At 52.1% G+C, this 15,336-nt stretch overlaps 1 protein-coding gene across 1 annotated transcript in view; it reads left to right on the top strand.

The window, feature by feature from the left end:
- Positions 1-15,336, top strand: part of PRR12 (proline rich 12) — a 40,723-nt gene that overhangs the window by 13,432 nt on the left and 11,955 nt on the right. Inside the window, exons 7-9 of the mRNA XM_032169146.2 lie at positions 10,574-10,690; positions 10,917-11,050; positions 11,828-12,300. Of these exons, the coding sequence (XP_032025037.1) occupies positions 10,574-10,690; positions 10,917-11,050; positions 11,828-12,300 (724 nt within the window). The remainder of the gene's footprint in view (positions 1-10,573; positions 10,691-10,916; positions 11,051-11,827; positions 12,301-15,336) is intronic.

Raw genomic sequence — 15,336 nt, 5'->3', positions numbered from 1 at the left:
GGGAATACCGGCAAGTGCCACCACACCTGGCTAATTGTTGTATTTTTAGTAGAGAAGGGGTTTCAGCATCTTGGCCAGGCTGCTCTTGAACTCCTTACCTTGTGATCCACCCGTCTCGGCCTCCCAAAATGCTGGGATTACAGGCATGAGCCACTGCGCCCAGCCTTACGCTTTCTTCTTAAGTGTGTTTTTTGAGGCAAACTCAAATGTATTTTTTCCTATGTTATTTCAATCTATTTCATTGTGGGAAAAGTAAATAATAGAACAGGCCGGGAGTGGTGGCTCATGCCTGTGATCCCAGAACTTTGAGACACTGAAGTGAGAGGATCACTTGAAGCCAGGAGTTTGAGACCAGCTAGGCAAACAGCAAGACCTCACATCTACCACAAACAAGGGAGCGAGACTGTCTCAAAAAAAAAAGAAAAAAAAAAAGGATATTGACATCGTAGGCCGCACCACCTCACGCCTGTAATTGCAGCACTTTGGGAGGCCAAGGCGGGCAGATCACCTGAGGTCAGGAGTTCGAGACCAGCCTGGCCAACATGATGAAACCCCATCTCTACTAAAAATATAATAATTAGCCAGGCGTGGTGGCAGGCGTCTGTAGTCCCAGCTACTTGGGAGGCTGAGGCAGGAGAATCGCATGAATCTGGGAGGCGGAAGTTGCAGAGAGCCGAGATCACGCCACTGCACTCCAGCCTGGGCTACAAGAGCGAAACTCTGTCTCAAAAAAATAAAGAAAAAAAGAATATTGACATTGTTAAATGACCGTCACCACCATCCATCTCCAAGTTTTATCTTTTTATATAAAAATAAACTTCATTATAGAGACTACTAGTAGCGTTTTACAGGGATGGAAACTGAGGCTCACACAGGTAAAAAGTCCTTCCGACTGGGGATTACTATGCCCGTTTTTTCTAAGACAGGGTCTCCCTCTGTTGTCCAGGCTGGAATGCAGTGATGTGATCTCGGCTCACTGCAACTTCCACCCCCCTGGTTCAAGCAGTTCTTATAAGTCAGCCTCTCGAGTAGCTGGGACTACATAGGACCCCACCATGGTTGGCTAATTTTTGTATTTTTAGTAGAGATGGGGTTTCACCATGTTGGCCAGGCTGGTCTCAAACTCCTGACCTCGGGTGATCCGCCCACTGCGGCCTCCCAAAGTGCTGGGATTACAGGAATGAGCCACTGTGCCTGGCCGATTATCCTGATTTCATAGGGAAAGAAACCAAGGCACAGAGAGATAAAGTAGCCTTCCTAGGCTTTTGTAGCTTGGGATCCATACCCAGCCCTGCTGGCCCTAGGAATCTGTATTCTTTTTTTTTTTTTTTGAGATAGTGTTTCGCTCTTGTTGCCCAGGCTGGAATGCAGTGATGCGATCTCGGCTCACCGCAACCTCCACCTCCCGGGTTCAAGCGATTCTCCTGCCTCAGCCTCCCGAGTAGCTGGGATTACAGGCATGTGCCACCACGCCTGGCTAATTTTGTATTTTTAGTAGAGATGGGATTTCTCCATGTTGGCCAGGCTGCTCTCGAACTCCTGACCTCAGGTAATGTGCCTGCCTCAGCCTCCCAAAGTGCTGGGATTATAGGCGTGAGCCACTGCGCCCGGCCAGGAACCCATATTCTTATCCCTGACTCAGCCATGCGCCATGTACGTTTTAGTCAAACGCAGCTGAGCCAGGATTGGGTCAAATGAACAGGGCCCTGAGGCAGGGACCTTGACCATCCCCATTTTACAGATGAGGGAGTTCATGTTCAGAGAAAGGGAGTCAGTCGGCTGGCCAGTGCCAACCTGGGATTGGAGCCAGGGCCACCTGACACCACCTCCCAGCTGGCATGGGGCAGGGGAAGGGGCCAGGCGAGGACTCAGATGCTTAAAATACAACTTGAGTGTGCATTATAATGGGGGACAAAGCCCCACGCCTTTGCCAAATGTACAGACCTTGGGGACTCATTTGTGGACCTGGAGATGGGGCAGGCTGCTGGCATAGTTAAGAGCCCAGCTTTGGTTTAACCTGACTGACTCAAATCTCTGCCACTTATTATTATTTTTTTGTTTTTTTGAGATGGCCTCACTCTGTCACCCAGGCTGGTGTACAGTGGCATGATCATGGCTCACTGAGGCCTCAAACTCCTGGGCTCAAGCGATCCTCCCACCTCAGCCTCCCAAGTAACTAGGACTACAAGCATGCAACACCATGCCTGGCAAGTTTTTTTATTCCTTAAGTAGAGACTGGGGTCTCACTCTGTTGTCCTGGCTGGTCTTAAACTCTTAGGCTCAAGCAATCCTCCCGTCTCAGCCTCCCAAAATGCTGAGATTGCCGGTGTGAGCCACTGTGTCTGGACTTTTTTTTTTTTTTTTTTTTTTTTTTTTGAGACGGAGTCTCAATCTGTCTCCTAGGGTGGAGTGCAGTGGCGCAATCTTGGCTCACTACAACCTCCACCTCCGGGGTTCAAGTGATTCTCCTGCCTCACCCTTCTGAGTAGCTGGGATTAGAGGCACCCGCCACCATGTCTGGCTAATTTTTGTATTTTTAGTAGAGATGGGGTTTCACCATGTTGGTCAGGCTGGTAGAAACCACTCTTAAAGCCCCTTCAAAAACAAGCCATAGACCATTGTTTATTTCAGAAAAATAGCAATCCAATATAAATATCACCTGAGCCATATATGTGATTTTAAATGTTTTCATTCCTGCATTTATAAAGATAAAAAAGATAGGTGAAATTAGCCATAGGTGGCCAAAGTGCTGTAATCTCAGCACTTTGGGAGGATGAGGCAGGATTGCTTGAGCCCAGGAGTTGCAGACCAGGCTGGGCAACATTGTGAGCCCCTGCCTTTAAAAAAAAAGAGGCCGGGCGCGGTGGCTCACGCCTGTAATCCCAGCACTTTGGGAGGCCGAGGTGGGCAGATCATGAGGTCAGGAGATCGAGACCATCCTGGCTAACACAGTGAAACCCTGTCTCTACTAAAAATACAAAAATTAGCCGGGCGTGGTGGCGGGTGCCTGTAGTCCCAGCTACTCGGGAGGCTGAGGCAGGAGAATGGCGTGAACCCGGGAGGTGGAGCTTGCAGTGAGCCGAGATCGCTTCACTGCACTCCAGCCTGGGCGACAGAGCACGATTCCATCTCTTAAAAAAAGAAAAAAAAGAAAAGAAAGAAAGAAAGAAATTAGCCATAGGAATGCATTTTATTTAACCTAACATATTGAAAGTATTATTTTGGCTACATGCGGTGGCTCACCTGTAATCCCAGCAGTTTGGGATGTTGAGGTGGGAGGATCACTTGAGCCCGGAGGTCGAAACTGCAGTGAGCTATGATTGTGCCAGTGCACTCCAGCCTGGGCAACTGAGTGAGCCTCTGTCACGTGCATGTGCACACACAGAGTTTCAACTTGTAATTAATAAAAACTATTAATGGTGTTTTTGCCAGGTGTGGCGGATCACGCCTGTAATCCCAGCACTTTGGGAGTCCAAGGTGGGTGGATTGCTTGAGGTCAGGAGTTCAAGACCAGCTTGGGCAACATGGCAAAACCCCCCCTCTACAAAAAAAAAAAAAAAACAAAGAAAAATTAGCCAGATATAGTGGCATGTGCTTGTTGTCCCAGCTACTTGAGAGGCCCACGTGGGAGAATCGCTTCAGAAGCCTGGGAGGTGGAGGTTGCAGTGAGCTGAGATCATACCACTGCACTCCAATCTGGGTGACAGAGCGAGACCCTGTCTCAAAAAGAAAAAAAAAAGAAAAGCTGTTGGCCAAGCGTGGTGGCTCACGCCTATAATCGCAGCACTTTGGGAGGCTAAAGTGAGTGAGTCACCCGAGGTCTGGAGTTCAAGACCAGCCTGGTCAACATAGTGAAATGCCATCTCTACTAAAAATAGAAAAATTAGCCGGGCGTGGTGGTGGGCACCTGTAATCCCAGCTACTCAGGAGGCTGAGGCAAGAGAATCGCTTGAACCTGGGAGGCAGAGGTTGCAGTGAGCCGAGATGGCGCCATTGCACTCCAGCCTGGGCAACAAGCGTGAAACTCAGGCTCAAAAAAAGTAAAAGAAAAACTGTTGATGATGTTTTAATATTATTAAATGGGGTATTACTAAAATGAAAAGTTAAGAGGTTTTACATTCTTTTTGCATACCAAGACTTCAAAATCCTGTGAATACTTTGTACTCGTTGAACACATCCATTGGACCAGCCACATTTTAAGTGCTCTAGCCCATGTCACCCCAGGCGCGGTGGCTCAAGCCTGCAATCCCAGCACTTAGGGAGGCTGAGGCCGGCAGATCACTTGAACCTAGGAGTTTGAGACCAGCCTGGGCGACATAGTGAGACCCTGTCTCTACATAAAATTCTTTTTATTAATTATTTTTTTATTTTTTGAGATGGAGTCTCGCTCTGTCACCAGGCTGGAGTGCAATGGCGTGATCTCTGCTCACTGCACCTCCACCTCCCAGGTTCAAGCGATTCTTCTCCTTAGCCTCCCGAGTAGCTGGGACTCCTGCCTCAGCCTCCCGAGTAGCGCGGACTACAGGCAAGTGCCATCACACCCAGCTAATTTCTGTATTTTTAGTAGAGACGGGGTTTCACCATGTTGGCCAGGGTGGTCTCGATCTCTTGACCTCGTGATCCGCCCGCCTTAGCCTCCCAAAGTGCTGGGATTACAGGCGTGAGCCACCGCGCCCGGCCTCTACACAAAATTCAAAAAAACTTAACCAGACATGGTGGTGCCCGCCTGTAGTCCCGGCTACTGGAGAGGCTGACGTGGGAGAATCACCTGAGCCCAGGAAGTTGAGGTTGTAGTGACCCATGATTACACCACTGCACTCCAGCCTGGGTGACAGAGAATGTGACCCTGTCTCAAAAAAAAAAACAAAAAACAATCCCAAAAGCTCAAGAACCACCTATGGGAACGAGCTGCCGAATTGACAGGGCCAGGTTAGCCCATTCTCCTTCCCCGTCTGTAAACTGGTACTGTTGTTGGGGTTGTCGTAAGGGTTGGGCAGCGTGTATACTCCAAGCATGTAAGAGTTCACCGGGTGGAGACTGGGCACAGTGGCTCCTGCCTGGAATCCCAGCACTTTTTAGGAGGCTGAGGTGGGTGGATCGCTTGCGCTCAGGAGTTCAACACCAGCCTGGTCAACATGGCGAAATCCTGTCTGTACTAAAAATACAAAAAATTAGCCAGGTGTGGTGGCACATTCCTGTATTCCTAGCTACCCTAGAGGCTGATCACCGGAGTTTGAGAGGTCAAGGCTGCAGTGAGCCAAGATTGCTCGATTGCACTCCCACCTGGGCAACTGGAGTGAGACCCCGTCTCAAAAAAGAAAAAGTTGGCTGGGCATGGTGGTTCGCATCTGTAATCCCAGCACTTTTGGAGGTCGAGGTGGGTGGATCACTTGAAGTCAGGAGGTTAAGATCAGCCTGGACAACATGGTGCAATCCTGTCTCCACTAAGAATACAAAAATTAGCCGGACATGGTGGCAGGTCCCTGTAATCCCAGCTACTCAGGAGGCTGAGGCAGGAGAATCACCTGAATTCAGGAGGCGGAGGTTTCAGTGAGCCGAGATCACGCCGCTGCACTCCAGCCTGGGCCACAGAGTGAGACTCTGTCTCAAAAAAAAAAAAAAAAAAAAAAATTCACTGGGTGGAGAAGAGTATGGTGTTGGGGTTATCCAGGCAGAGGAAACAGCTGTGCAAAGGCCCTGTGGTGAGGGAAAGCACGCTGTGTTTGAGGTGTGCAGGGACTGCAAGGTGTTGAGTGGCTGGACAGTGAATGCTGAGACTGGCGGTGGGCCGGGCCCGGCCATGTTGGACTTGGGTGCAGGGGTGAGTTCCAGGGGTGCTGATGAAGACATTAGGCTCTGTGCCGTTTACAGCCCCTGGCCAGTAGGGAAGTGACTGGGGAGTTGTTCAAGCCTGGATAGTACTCTGTCCACAGCCTCTGTCCTGGGATTGACTCCCCTGTGAATGGGACTCTGCAGTTTTCTTTTTCTTTCTTTTTTTTTTTTTTTTTTTTTTGAGACGGAGTCTCGTTCTGTCGCCCAGGCTGGAGTGCAGTGGCGTGATCTCGGCTCACTGCAAGCTCCGCCTCCCGGGTTCAAGCGATTCTCCTGCCTCAGCCTCCCGAGTAGCTGGGATTAGAGGCGCCTGCCACCACACCTGGCTAATTTTTGTATTTTTAGTAGAGACAAGGTTTCACCATGTTGGCCAGGCTGGTCTCGAACTCCCTACCTCAGGTGATCCGCCTGCCTCGGCCTCCCAAAGTGCTGGGATTACAGACGTGAGCCACCCCGCGCCCAGCCTGGGACCCTGCAGTTTTCTCATTAATATCCAGTCTGAGTGTCTGTAGCTCAGTGGCTTACATCCCCACTGCTTACACCACTCGTCTTAGCTTGTTGCAGTTCAGATTCTCAGAAGAAAATCTGATTGGTTCTGCTCAGCCTATACGGCCAAGATGAGGTCAGTGGCTGGGTGCAGTGGCCCACGCCTGTAATCCCAACATATTGAGGCCTGAGGTGGGAGGTTTGCGCGAACCTGGGAGTTGGGCATGCCATGGTAAAACTCTGTTTCTATTTTTTTTTTTTTTTTTTTTTTTGAGATGGAGTCTCGCTCTGTCGCCCAGGCTGGAGTGCTGTGGTGCGATCTCAGCTCGCTACAAGCTCCGCCTCCGGGTTCACGCCATTCTCCTGCCTCAGCCTCCTAAGTAGCTGGGACCACAGGCACCCGCCACCACGTCCAGCTAATTTTTTGTGTATTTTCAGTAGAGACGGGGTTTCACCGTGTTAGCCAGGATGATCTCGATCTCCTGACCTCGTGATCCGCCTGCCTTGGCCTCCCAAAGTGCTGGGATTACAGGTGTGAGCCACCGCGCCCGGCCTGTTTTGTTTTGTTTTTTGAGACAGAGTTTCACTCTGTTGCCCAGGCTGGAGTGCAGTGGCACAATCTTGGCTCGCTGCAACCTCTGCCTCCCAGGTTCAACTGATTGTCCCACCTCAGCCTCCCGAGTAGCTGGGACTACAGGCATGCGCCATCATGCCCGGCTAATTTTTTTTTTTTTTTTTTTTTTTTTTTGAGACAGAGTCTCGCTCTGTCGCCCAGGCTGGAGTGCAGTGGCGCAATCTCGGCTCACTGCAAGCTCCACCTCCCGGGTTCACGCCATTCTCCTGCCTCAGCCTCTCCGAGTAGCTGGGACTACAGGCGCCCGCCACCACGCCCGGCTAATTTTTTGTATTTTTAGTAGAGACGGGGTTTCACCGTGGTCTCGATCTCCTAACCTCGTGATCCACCCGCCTCGGCCTCCCAAAGTGCTGGGATTACAAGTGTGAGCCACTGCGCCCAGCCAGGCCCGGCTAGTTTTTGTATTTTTGTAGAGACGGGATTTCACCATGTTGGCCAGGCTGGTCTTGAACTATTGACCTCAGGTGATCCACCTGCCTCGGCCTTCTAAAGTGTTGGGATTATAGGCGTGAGCCACTGCACCTGACCATGAAACCCCGTTTCTACAAAAAATACAAAAATTATCCAGGAGTGGTGGCGCATACCTGTAGTCCCAGCTACTTGGTGGGTAGGTGGCTGAGGCAGGAGGATCACTTGAGCCTAGGAGGCCACAAGTAAGCTATGGTCATGGTTGTGCCACTGCACTCCAGCCTGGGTAACGGAGTGAGAGGGTCTCACAAAAATAAAAAACAAAACAAGAAAGGCCAGGCACGGTGGCTCACGCCTGTAATCCCAGCACTTTGGGAGGCCGAAGCAGGTGGATCACCTGAGGTCAGCGGTTTGAGACCAGCCTTGCCAACCTGGTGAAACCCCGCCTTTACTAAAACCACAAAAGATTAGCTGGCCCTAGTGGCAGGTGCCTGTAATTGCAGCTACTTGGGAGGCTGAGGCAGGACAATTGCTTGAACCCAGGAGGCAGAGATTTCAGTGAGCTGAAATCATGTCACTGTATTCCACCCTGGGCGAAACTCTATCTAAAAAAAAAAACACAAAAAAAAACAGGCTGGGCACAGTGGCTCACCCCTGTAATCCCAGCACTTTGGGAGGCTGAGGCGGGCGGATCATGAGGTCAAGAGATCGAGACCATCCTGGCCAACGTGGTGAAACCCCGTCTCCACTAAAAATACAAAAATTAGCTGGGCGTGGTGGCGTGCGCCTCTAGTCCCAGCTACTCGGGAGACTGAGGCAGGAAATCACTTGAACTCAGGAGATGGAGGTTGCAGTAAGCCGAGATCACGCCACTGCACTCCAGCCTGGCGACAGAGCAAGACTCTGTCTCAAAAAAAAGAGCCTGCTGGTGAGCTCCCCAGGTCAAGTCTCCAATCAGCTGTGGGTTTGGAACCATTGAGTAGGAGGCTGTGGGCCAGGCCACTTTTCTAGTAATCGGCAGTTGGCATGGTCAACTGAGTGACATGATGAGAGGCAGGATGGGTGGGGCTTGGGGATTGACTGGCCCTGTTTGGGGAACGGACAAGGCTGAAGTCAGGGTGAGGCCTGATGACTGGGTGTGGGGTGGGGATGCTGGGAGGAAACGTGGTTTGAGGGAAGGTACCAAGCCCAGTGAGAATGTGCTAGCCAGGGGGTATGACCCCAGCTACAGTGTCAGCAGCTTCCTCAGAGGTGGCCGACACAGGGAGTGGGAGGGGGCAGAGGTAGGGGCGGTCTCCCTGGGCTGACAAGATGCTCCAATGGCTTCCTCAAGCTGCTGCTTTTTCTTTTGAGACAGGGTCTTGCTCTGTTGCCCAGGCCAGAGTGCAGTGCTGTGATCTCAGCTCACTGAAACCTCCACCTCTTGGGTTCAAGTGATTCTCCTTCCTCAGCCTCCCGAGTAGCTGGGAGTACAGGCACGCGCCACCACACCTGGCTAATTTTTGTATTTTAGTAGAGGTGGGGTTTCACCATGTAGGCTGGGCTGGTCTCAAACTCCTGACCTCAAGTGATCCCACCTCGGCCTCCCAAAATGTTGGGATTACAGGTGTGAGCCACTGCACTCAGCCTGGCCCCCCTTTTAAAGATGTATTCCTTCCAGGGACTCTTTTTGGCATCCATCATCTATTCCAGGAAGCATTCTTGGATTCAGTTTAAATTTGAGGCCAAGCGCAGTGGCTCACGCCTGTAATCCCAGCACTTTGGGAGTCCGAGGCAGGTGGATCACCTGAGGTCAGGAGTTCAAGACCAGCCCGGCCAACGTGGCAAAACCCCTTCTCTACTAAAAATACAGAAATTAGCCTGGTGTGGTGGGTGCCTATAGTCCCAGCTACTAGGGAGGCTGAGGCAGGAGAGTCATTTGAACCCGGGAGGCACAGGTTGCAGTGAGCCGAGGTGTCACGCCACTGCACTGTAGCCTGGGTGACTGAGCGAGGCTCCATCTCAAAAAAAAAAAAAAAAAAAAGAAAGAAAGTCTGAGGCCCTTCCTCTAGGCTTCTATAGCGTCCAGGGAATTGGCATTAGGACATTTATGACTTGTACTATTATTTCTTGTGTCCATATTTGGCGCCTCTGCTGCCCTTTTAGTCCTCAAGGTCACATGCTCAGTTTGACTCACGTCCATCAGTTGCCATTGCCCAGCTGGGGCACACACAAACTGCAGGGTGGTGGTGGTTGGTGTTCAGGTGTTTGTGGGGCAGAGGGAGCAGAGATAGGGAGCCTTCCTGTTGCTCTGTCTTCCCCGCTGTGGACATGCTGATGAAATGGTCTCAGGTAACCTCACCTGCCTGTTCTTGGCACAGGCCACAAACTCACCCTGTTTTGTTTATTTGCTTGTCTGTCCCATTACCTCTGTTATTACCTCTGTGAGAAGGCTTTTTCAGTGTCTTAGACCCCTCAGGCTGCTATACCAGAATACCATAGACTGGGTGGCTTATAAGCAACAGAGATTTGGCTGGGCTTGGTGGATCACGCCTCTAATCCTAGCACTTGGGGAGGCCGAGGCAGGTGGATCACCTGAGGTCGGGAGTTCAAGACCAGCCTGACCAACATGGAGAAACCCTGTCTGTACTAAAAATACAAAATTAGTCGGGTGTGGTGGCGCATGCCTGTAATTCCAGCTTCTCAGGAGGCTGAGGCAGGAGAATCGGCTTGAACTTGGGAGGCGGAGGTTGCGATGAGCTGAGATTGCGCCACTGCACTCCAACCTGGGCAACAAGAGCAAAACTCCGTCTCAAAAAAAGAAAAAGTAAAAAGAGAATTATGGGGGGTACAGTGAGACCACAACAGGACGTCTTGCTCACAACCGTACTCTCCTGTCCAGCACAGTAAATAGCAGGCGGTGTTCAAAGATTGTCATTACTCTGAGTCACACAGGAAGTTTTGGGCTTTCACACCGTAAAGCAATAGTGACTCAAACTCTACAGCCTAAGGACGAGCAGCCTGATCCAGGGTACTGGGTGGGCAGGAGGCGACGGTCAAGTTCAAGCTGTACACAGAGCTGAAAACATCATGGGGGTAGAAGATACTTGTTGTTGACGTCTCTGCCTTTTCTCTAAGGGGATGGTGAGGGAAGCCAGTGAGCCAGGGCGTAGGGGCAATAGGTACAGGAATGAGGGCTGACCCTGCTGGCCTCACCACACCCCTCCTCCTCAGCTGGCGTTGCAGACGGGCCGCGAACCCCCACCCATCTGGCGAGTCCAGAAGGCCCTTCTGCAGAAATTCACTCCGGAGATCAAGGATGGCCAGAGGCAGTTTTGTGCCACCAGTAATGTAAGTCTGCAAAGGGGACCAAGGACTTGGGGGCCCCAGGGCGTGGTATCTAGGAGCTGGGGTTCCCCTTAGCGTGGCTGTGACCCACTCCACAATGTTTCTGGAAGGGGGCCCCCTGCTGCCGGCAGGCTCCAAGCAGCTGCCATGGTGGCCCGGGGCACAGGGGTGTTGGCCATCTGGCTGGGCAGTGTGAAGAATTTCCTCATGTGCTTCTTTCTCCCCATAGTATTTGGGGTATTTTGGGGATGCAAAAAATCGGTACCAGCGCCTCTATGTAAAGTTCCTGGAAAATGTCAATAAGAAGGACTACGTGAGGGTCTGTGCTCGGAAACCCTGGCATCGGCCCCCAGTGCCAGTCAGGTACCAACCATGGGGGACACAGGGGCAGGTAGTATGTAGCGCCGACAGGCATGGGGATGGAGCATGCAAGAGAGAAGGCTGAAGAGTGGGGAGTGGGGACAGAGGGGACAGAGCCCAGAGAGAGGGGGACAGAGACCCAGAGAAATAGGGACAGAGACCCGGGGAGGGGGGGGACAGAGACCCAGAGGTGGGGGGACAGAGACCCAGAGATGGAGAACAGAGAACCACAGGCATGAGAGAGATGGAGACTCAGAAGGAGACAGAGACCCAGAGAAAAAGAGGGACAGAGATGGGGGAGGATAGAGATCCAGAGAAAGGGAGACAGAGACCCAGAGAAGGGAGGGGACAGAGACTCACAGAAGGGTACAGAGACCTGGGGTGAACAGAGACCCAGAAAGAGGGGGATAGAGACCCAGAGAGGGAGGGGAACAGAGACCCAGAGAGGGAGGGGGTCAGAGACGCAGAGAGGGAGGGGGTCAGAGACCCAGAGAGGGAAGGGGTTAGAGACCCGGAGAGGGAGGGGAACAGAGACCCAGAGAGGGAGGGGGTCAGAGACCCAGAGAGGGAGGGGGTCAGAGACCCAGAGAGGGAGGGGGTCAGAGACCCAGAGAGGGAGGGGGTCAAAGTCCTAGAGAGGGAAGGGAACAGAGACCCAGAGAGGGGAGAGGACAGTATGAGAGAAGCTGTTCCTGTGCCTAGGGCACTGAGCAGGGGCCCTGAGGATAATCTGGGTTCTCAGGGGCTGCTGACTACAGTCCCTTCTGTGTTCCCTTCTAGACGCTCTGGGCAGGCTAAGAACCCCGCATCTGCTGGGGGTAGCTCTGCACCTCCCCCTAAGGCCCCAGCACCACCTCCCAAGCCTGAGACCCCTGAAAAGACAACATCTGAGAAGCCCCCGGAGCAGACGCCTGAGACGGCCATGCCTGAGCCCCCTGCCCCCGAGAAGCCCTCCCTCCTGCGGCCTGTCGAGAAGGAGAAGGAGAAGGAGAAGGTGACGCGTGGGGAGCGGCCATTGCGGGGTGAGCGGGCCACCAGCGGACGGCAGACGCGGCCAGAGCGGAGTCTCGCCACGGGACAGCCTGCCACATCCCGGCTGCCTAAAGCCCGGCCTACCAAGGTGAAGGCTGAACCGCCCCCTAAGAAGAGGAAGAAATGGCTGAAGGAGGCAGGGGGCAACGCCGCAGCAGGCGGGGGCCCACCAGGCAGCTCCTCGGACTCGGAGTCCTCCCCTGGAGCCCCCAGTGAGGACGGTGAGGCCCTAGGCAGCCTCAGGGCTGCAGGGGTGGGTGGGAAAGGGACACAGGTGAGTGAGGGCTGTCCAGAGGGATCCAGATATCCTCGGCAGGACAGTAACAGCCAGTATGTTACAGATAATGGCAGTAGCTCACAGTCACAGGGCATCTAACTACACAGCAAGCTGCCTCCTAAGAACCTGATGGATGTTAACTTGTGTAATTTTCACCCTAGGTAGATACTGTTATCCTCATCTACAGATGAGGAAGCTGAGGCACCAAGAGAGGGCAGCACAGTCTGTGTTGGGTGCCCACCAGAGTTGCAACTGAGCCCAGGGTGCCTCGGACTCTGTTCTCCAGTGCTGCATTCTGCCTCATAATGGGCAAGATTTGAGGGCTGAGGAAGATGTGGGTCTAGATGGCTGTCCTGGAGGCTCTGTGATGGTGGGGTTTCCTGTGACCCTGAGAAAGAGGCATAACCTCTTGTGCCTTAGTGACTTCACCTGTAAAATGGGTTCATAATAGACAAAGCTCATAGGAGAGTGCCAATCTTTAGTAGACACCACCTGTCTACTCCATGTCTGCCCAGCACACTGCCACATCCTCAGTGCTTATGATGATGTCTGGTTAGGCCGGGCACAGTGGCTCGTGCCTGTAATCCCAACACTTTGAGAGGCTAAGGCGGGCGGACCAGCTGAGGTCAGGAGTTCAAGACCAGCCTGGCCAACATGGTGAAATCCTGGCTTTACTAAAAAATGCAAAAATTAGCCCAGCATGGTGGCACGTGCCTGTAATCCCAGCTACTTGCGAGGCTGAGGCAGGAGAATCACTTGAACCCGGGAGGCAGAGGTTTACAGTGAGCTGAGATCAGGCCACTGCACTCCAGCCTGGATGACAGAAAAAGACTCCGTCTCAACAACAACAACAACAAAAAGTCTGGTTAGTGATGACAATAACAACAACAAAAATAAATATATATTCACATATGTACAGTACGGGTAACAGCTGACTTTTGTTGAGTGCTTACTATGTACCAGAAATCATTTTAAACATTTGCACACAGGCTTACTTGGCCTTTACCTAACAAACCCTGTGAGATAGCTTGGTAGAATTATCCTCATTTTAAAGATGGGGGCCGGGTGTGGCGGCTCACACCTGTAATCCCTCCACTTTGGGAGGCCGAGGTGGTAGAATCACTTGAGCTTAAGAGTTCGAGATGAGCCTGGACAACATAGTGAGACCCCGTCTCTACAAACAAATTTTTAAAAATTAGCTGGGCTTGGTGGCGAATGCCCATAGTCCCAGCTACTCAGGAGGCCGAGGCAGAAGGATCACTTGAGCCCATGAGTTAAAGGCTATGGTGAGGTATGATTATACCACTGCTTTCCAGCCAGGGTGACAGAATTAGACCCTGTCTCTAAGGATAACGTCTTAAATAAAAAAAGATGAAGAAACTGAGGCACCAAGAGGTGATAGTACCTGGTCAGGGCCACACAGTACAGGGTTAGCTGTTTTAACAGAGATTAGAAATATAGCGAGTCAAATGAGGAAGGCAGAATTCTCTTTCCAGCAAAGCCCTGATGTAGCAGGGAGATGTATAGAAAATAAAAGCGGCCGGGCACAGTGGCTGATGCCTGTAATCCCAGCACTTTGAGAGGCCAAGGCAGGCAAATCATCTTAGGTCAGGAGCTCGAGACCAGCCTGGCCAACATGGAGAAACCCCGTCTCTACTAAAAATACAAAAATTAGCCGGGTGTGGTGGTGCATGCCTGTAATCACAGCAACTCGGGAGGCTGAGCCAGGAGAATCGCTTGAACCTGGGAGGCAGAGGTTGCAGTGAGCCAAGATTGCACCGTTGCATTCCAGCTTGGGCAACAGAGGGAAACTACGTCTCAATAAATGAATGAACGAATGAATGAATGAATGGCTCTTTTTCAGGGTTGTCCAGGGTCCCAGTTTCCTTCTCTCTTGTCGACCAGCTGTTTGCCTTGTTGCTGAGGTCATGACCCCTTTCCAGTGAGCCCAAGCCCTGTTTCTGCCCTTGGCCACCGCACAGACCTTCCCCAACACCCCCAAATGCCATCAAGCTCTGTGTCCTGGCTTCCCCATCTTAGGGACCGGACCTCTGGCTACACAGTCAGCTGACCAGACTTCCCAGGAGCCATCCTCACCTCTTTTCCTTTTCTTTTTCTTTTCTTTTTTTTTTTTTTCTTGAGACAGAGCCTCACTCTGTTACCCAGGTTGAAGTGCAGTGGTATAATTTCACTTCACTGAAACCTCCCACCTCCTGGGTTCAAGTGATCCTCCTGCTTCAGCCTCCCAAGTAGCTGGGACTATAGATGTGTGCCACCATGCCTGGCTAATTTGTGTACTTTTAGTAGAGATGAGGTTTCACCATGTTGGCCCAGGGTGGTCTCGAACTCCTGACCTCAGGTGATCCACTCGCCTCAGTCTCACAAAGTGCTGGGATCACAGGCATGAGCCACTGCACCCGGCCTTCCTCTTTTCCTTTTCTACCTGTCACCCCCACAGCTGGGCAGCTCCCAGCCCTGCCCGCCCCCATCCCCTCCACCCTTTCCCAGGCCTGCCCAGCTCAGCCTCGTCCTCTGCTTCCAGCCCTGCCCCACCTCCATTTGTTCCTACCTGGTCCATCAGCCTGGACTTCAGCCTCACTCCTCCAGTCTGTCCCCTGCTTGGCTTTAGGAGGGGTCTTTCTATGCTTTTACTCACCCCTTTCCTGCTCTCAGCTCTCTCATGGCTCCCTAGTACCCATCAGAAAAAGCCCTTGCCCTTTCTGCCTGGTGTTGGAGGCCCAGTGTGGTCTGGCCTGCACTGACCTGTGCAGTCCCAGCTCCCATCTCCTCCCTCAGCCTTGCCCCTTTATGATCTGACCTCTCTGGATGCACTCTTTTGGAAAACAGCAATGCTGCTGCTTTAGACTTACACGTGAAGCCACAATTCAGTGCTCTGAGCTATCACTCAAGGCTCAGTCTTTGTTTGACCTTGAACAAGGGTGAGTCTGATGCCTCCTGTGAGCCTTTTTTTTTTTTTTTT

This window comes from Hylobates moloch, unplaced genomic scaffold, assembly GCF_009828535.3.
Source record: "Hylobates moloch isolate HMO894 unplaced genomic scaffold, HMol_V3 SCAFFOLD_12, whole genome shotgun sequence".
NCBI lineage: Eukaryota > Metazoa > Chordata > Mammalia > Primates > Hylobatidae > Hylobates > Hylobates moloch.
Note: the sequence above shows the minus strand (reverse complement) of the source record. Positions and strands in the feature narration are given on the sequence as shown.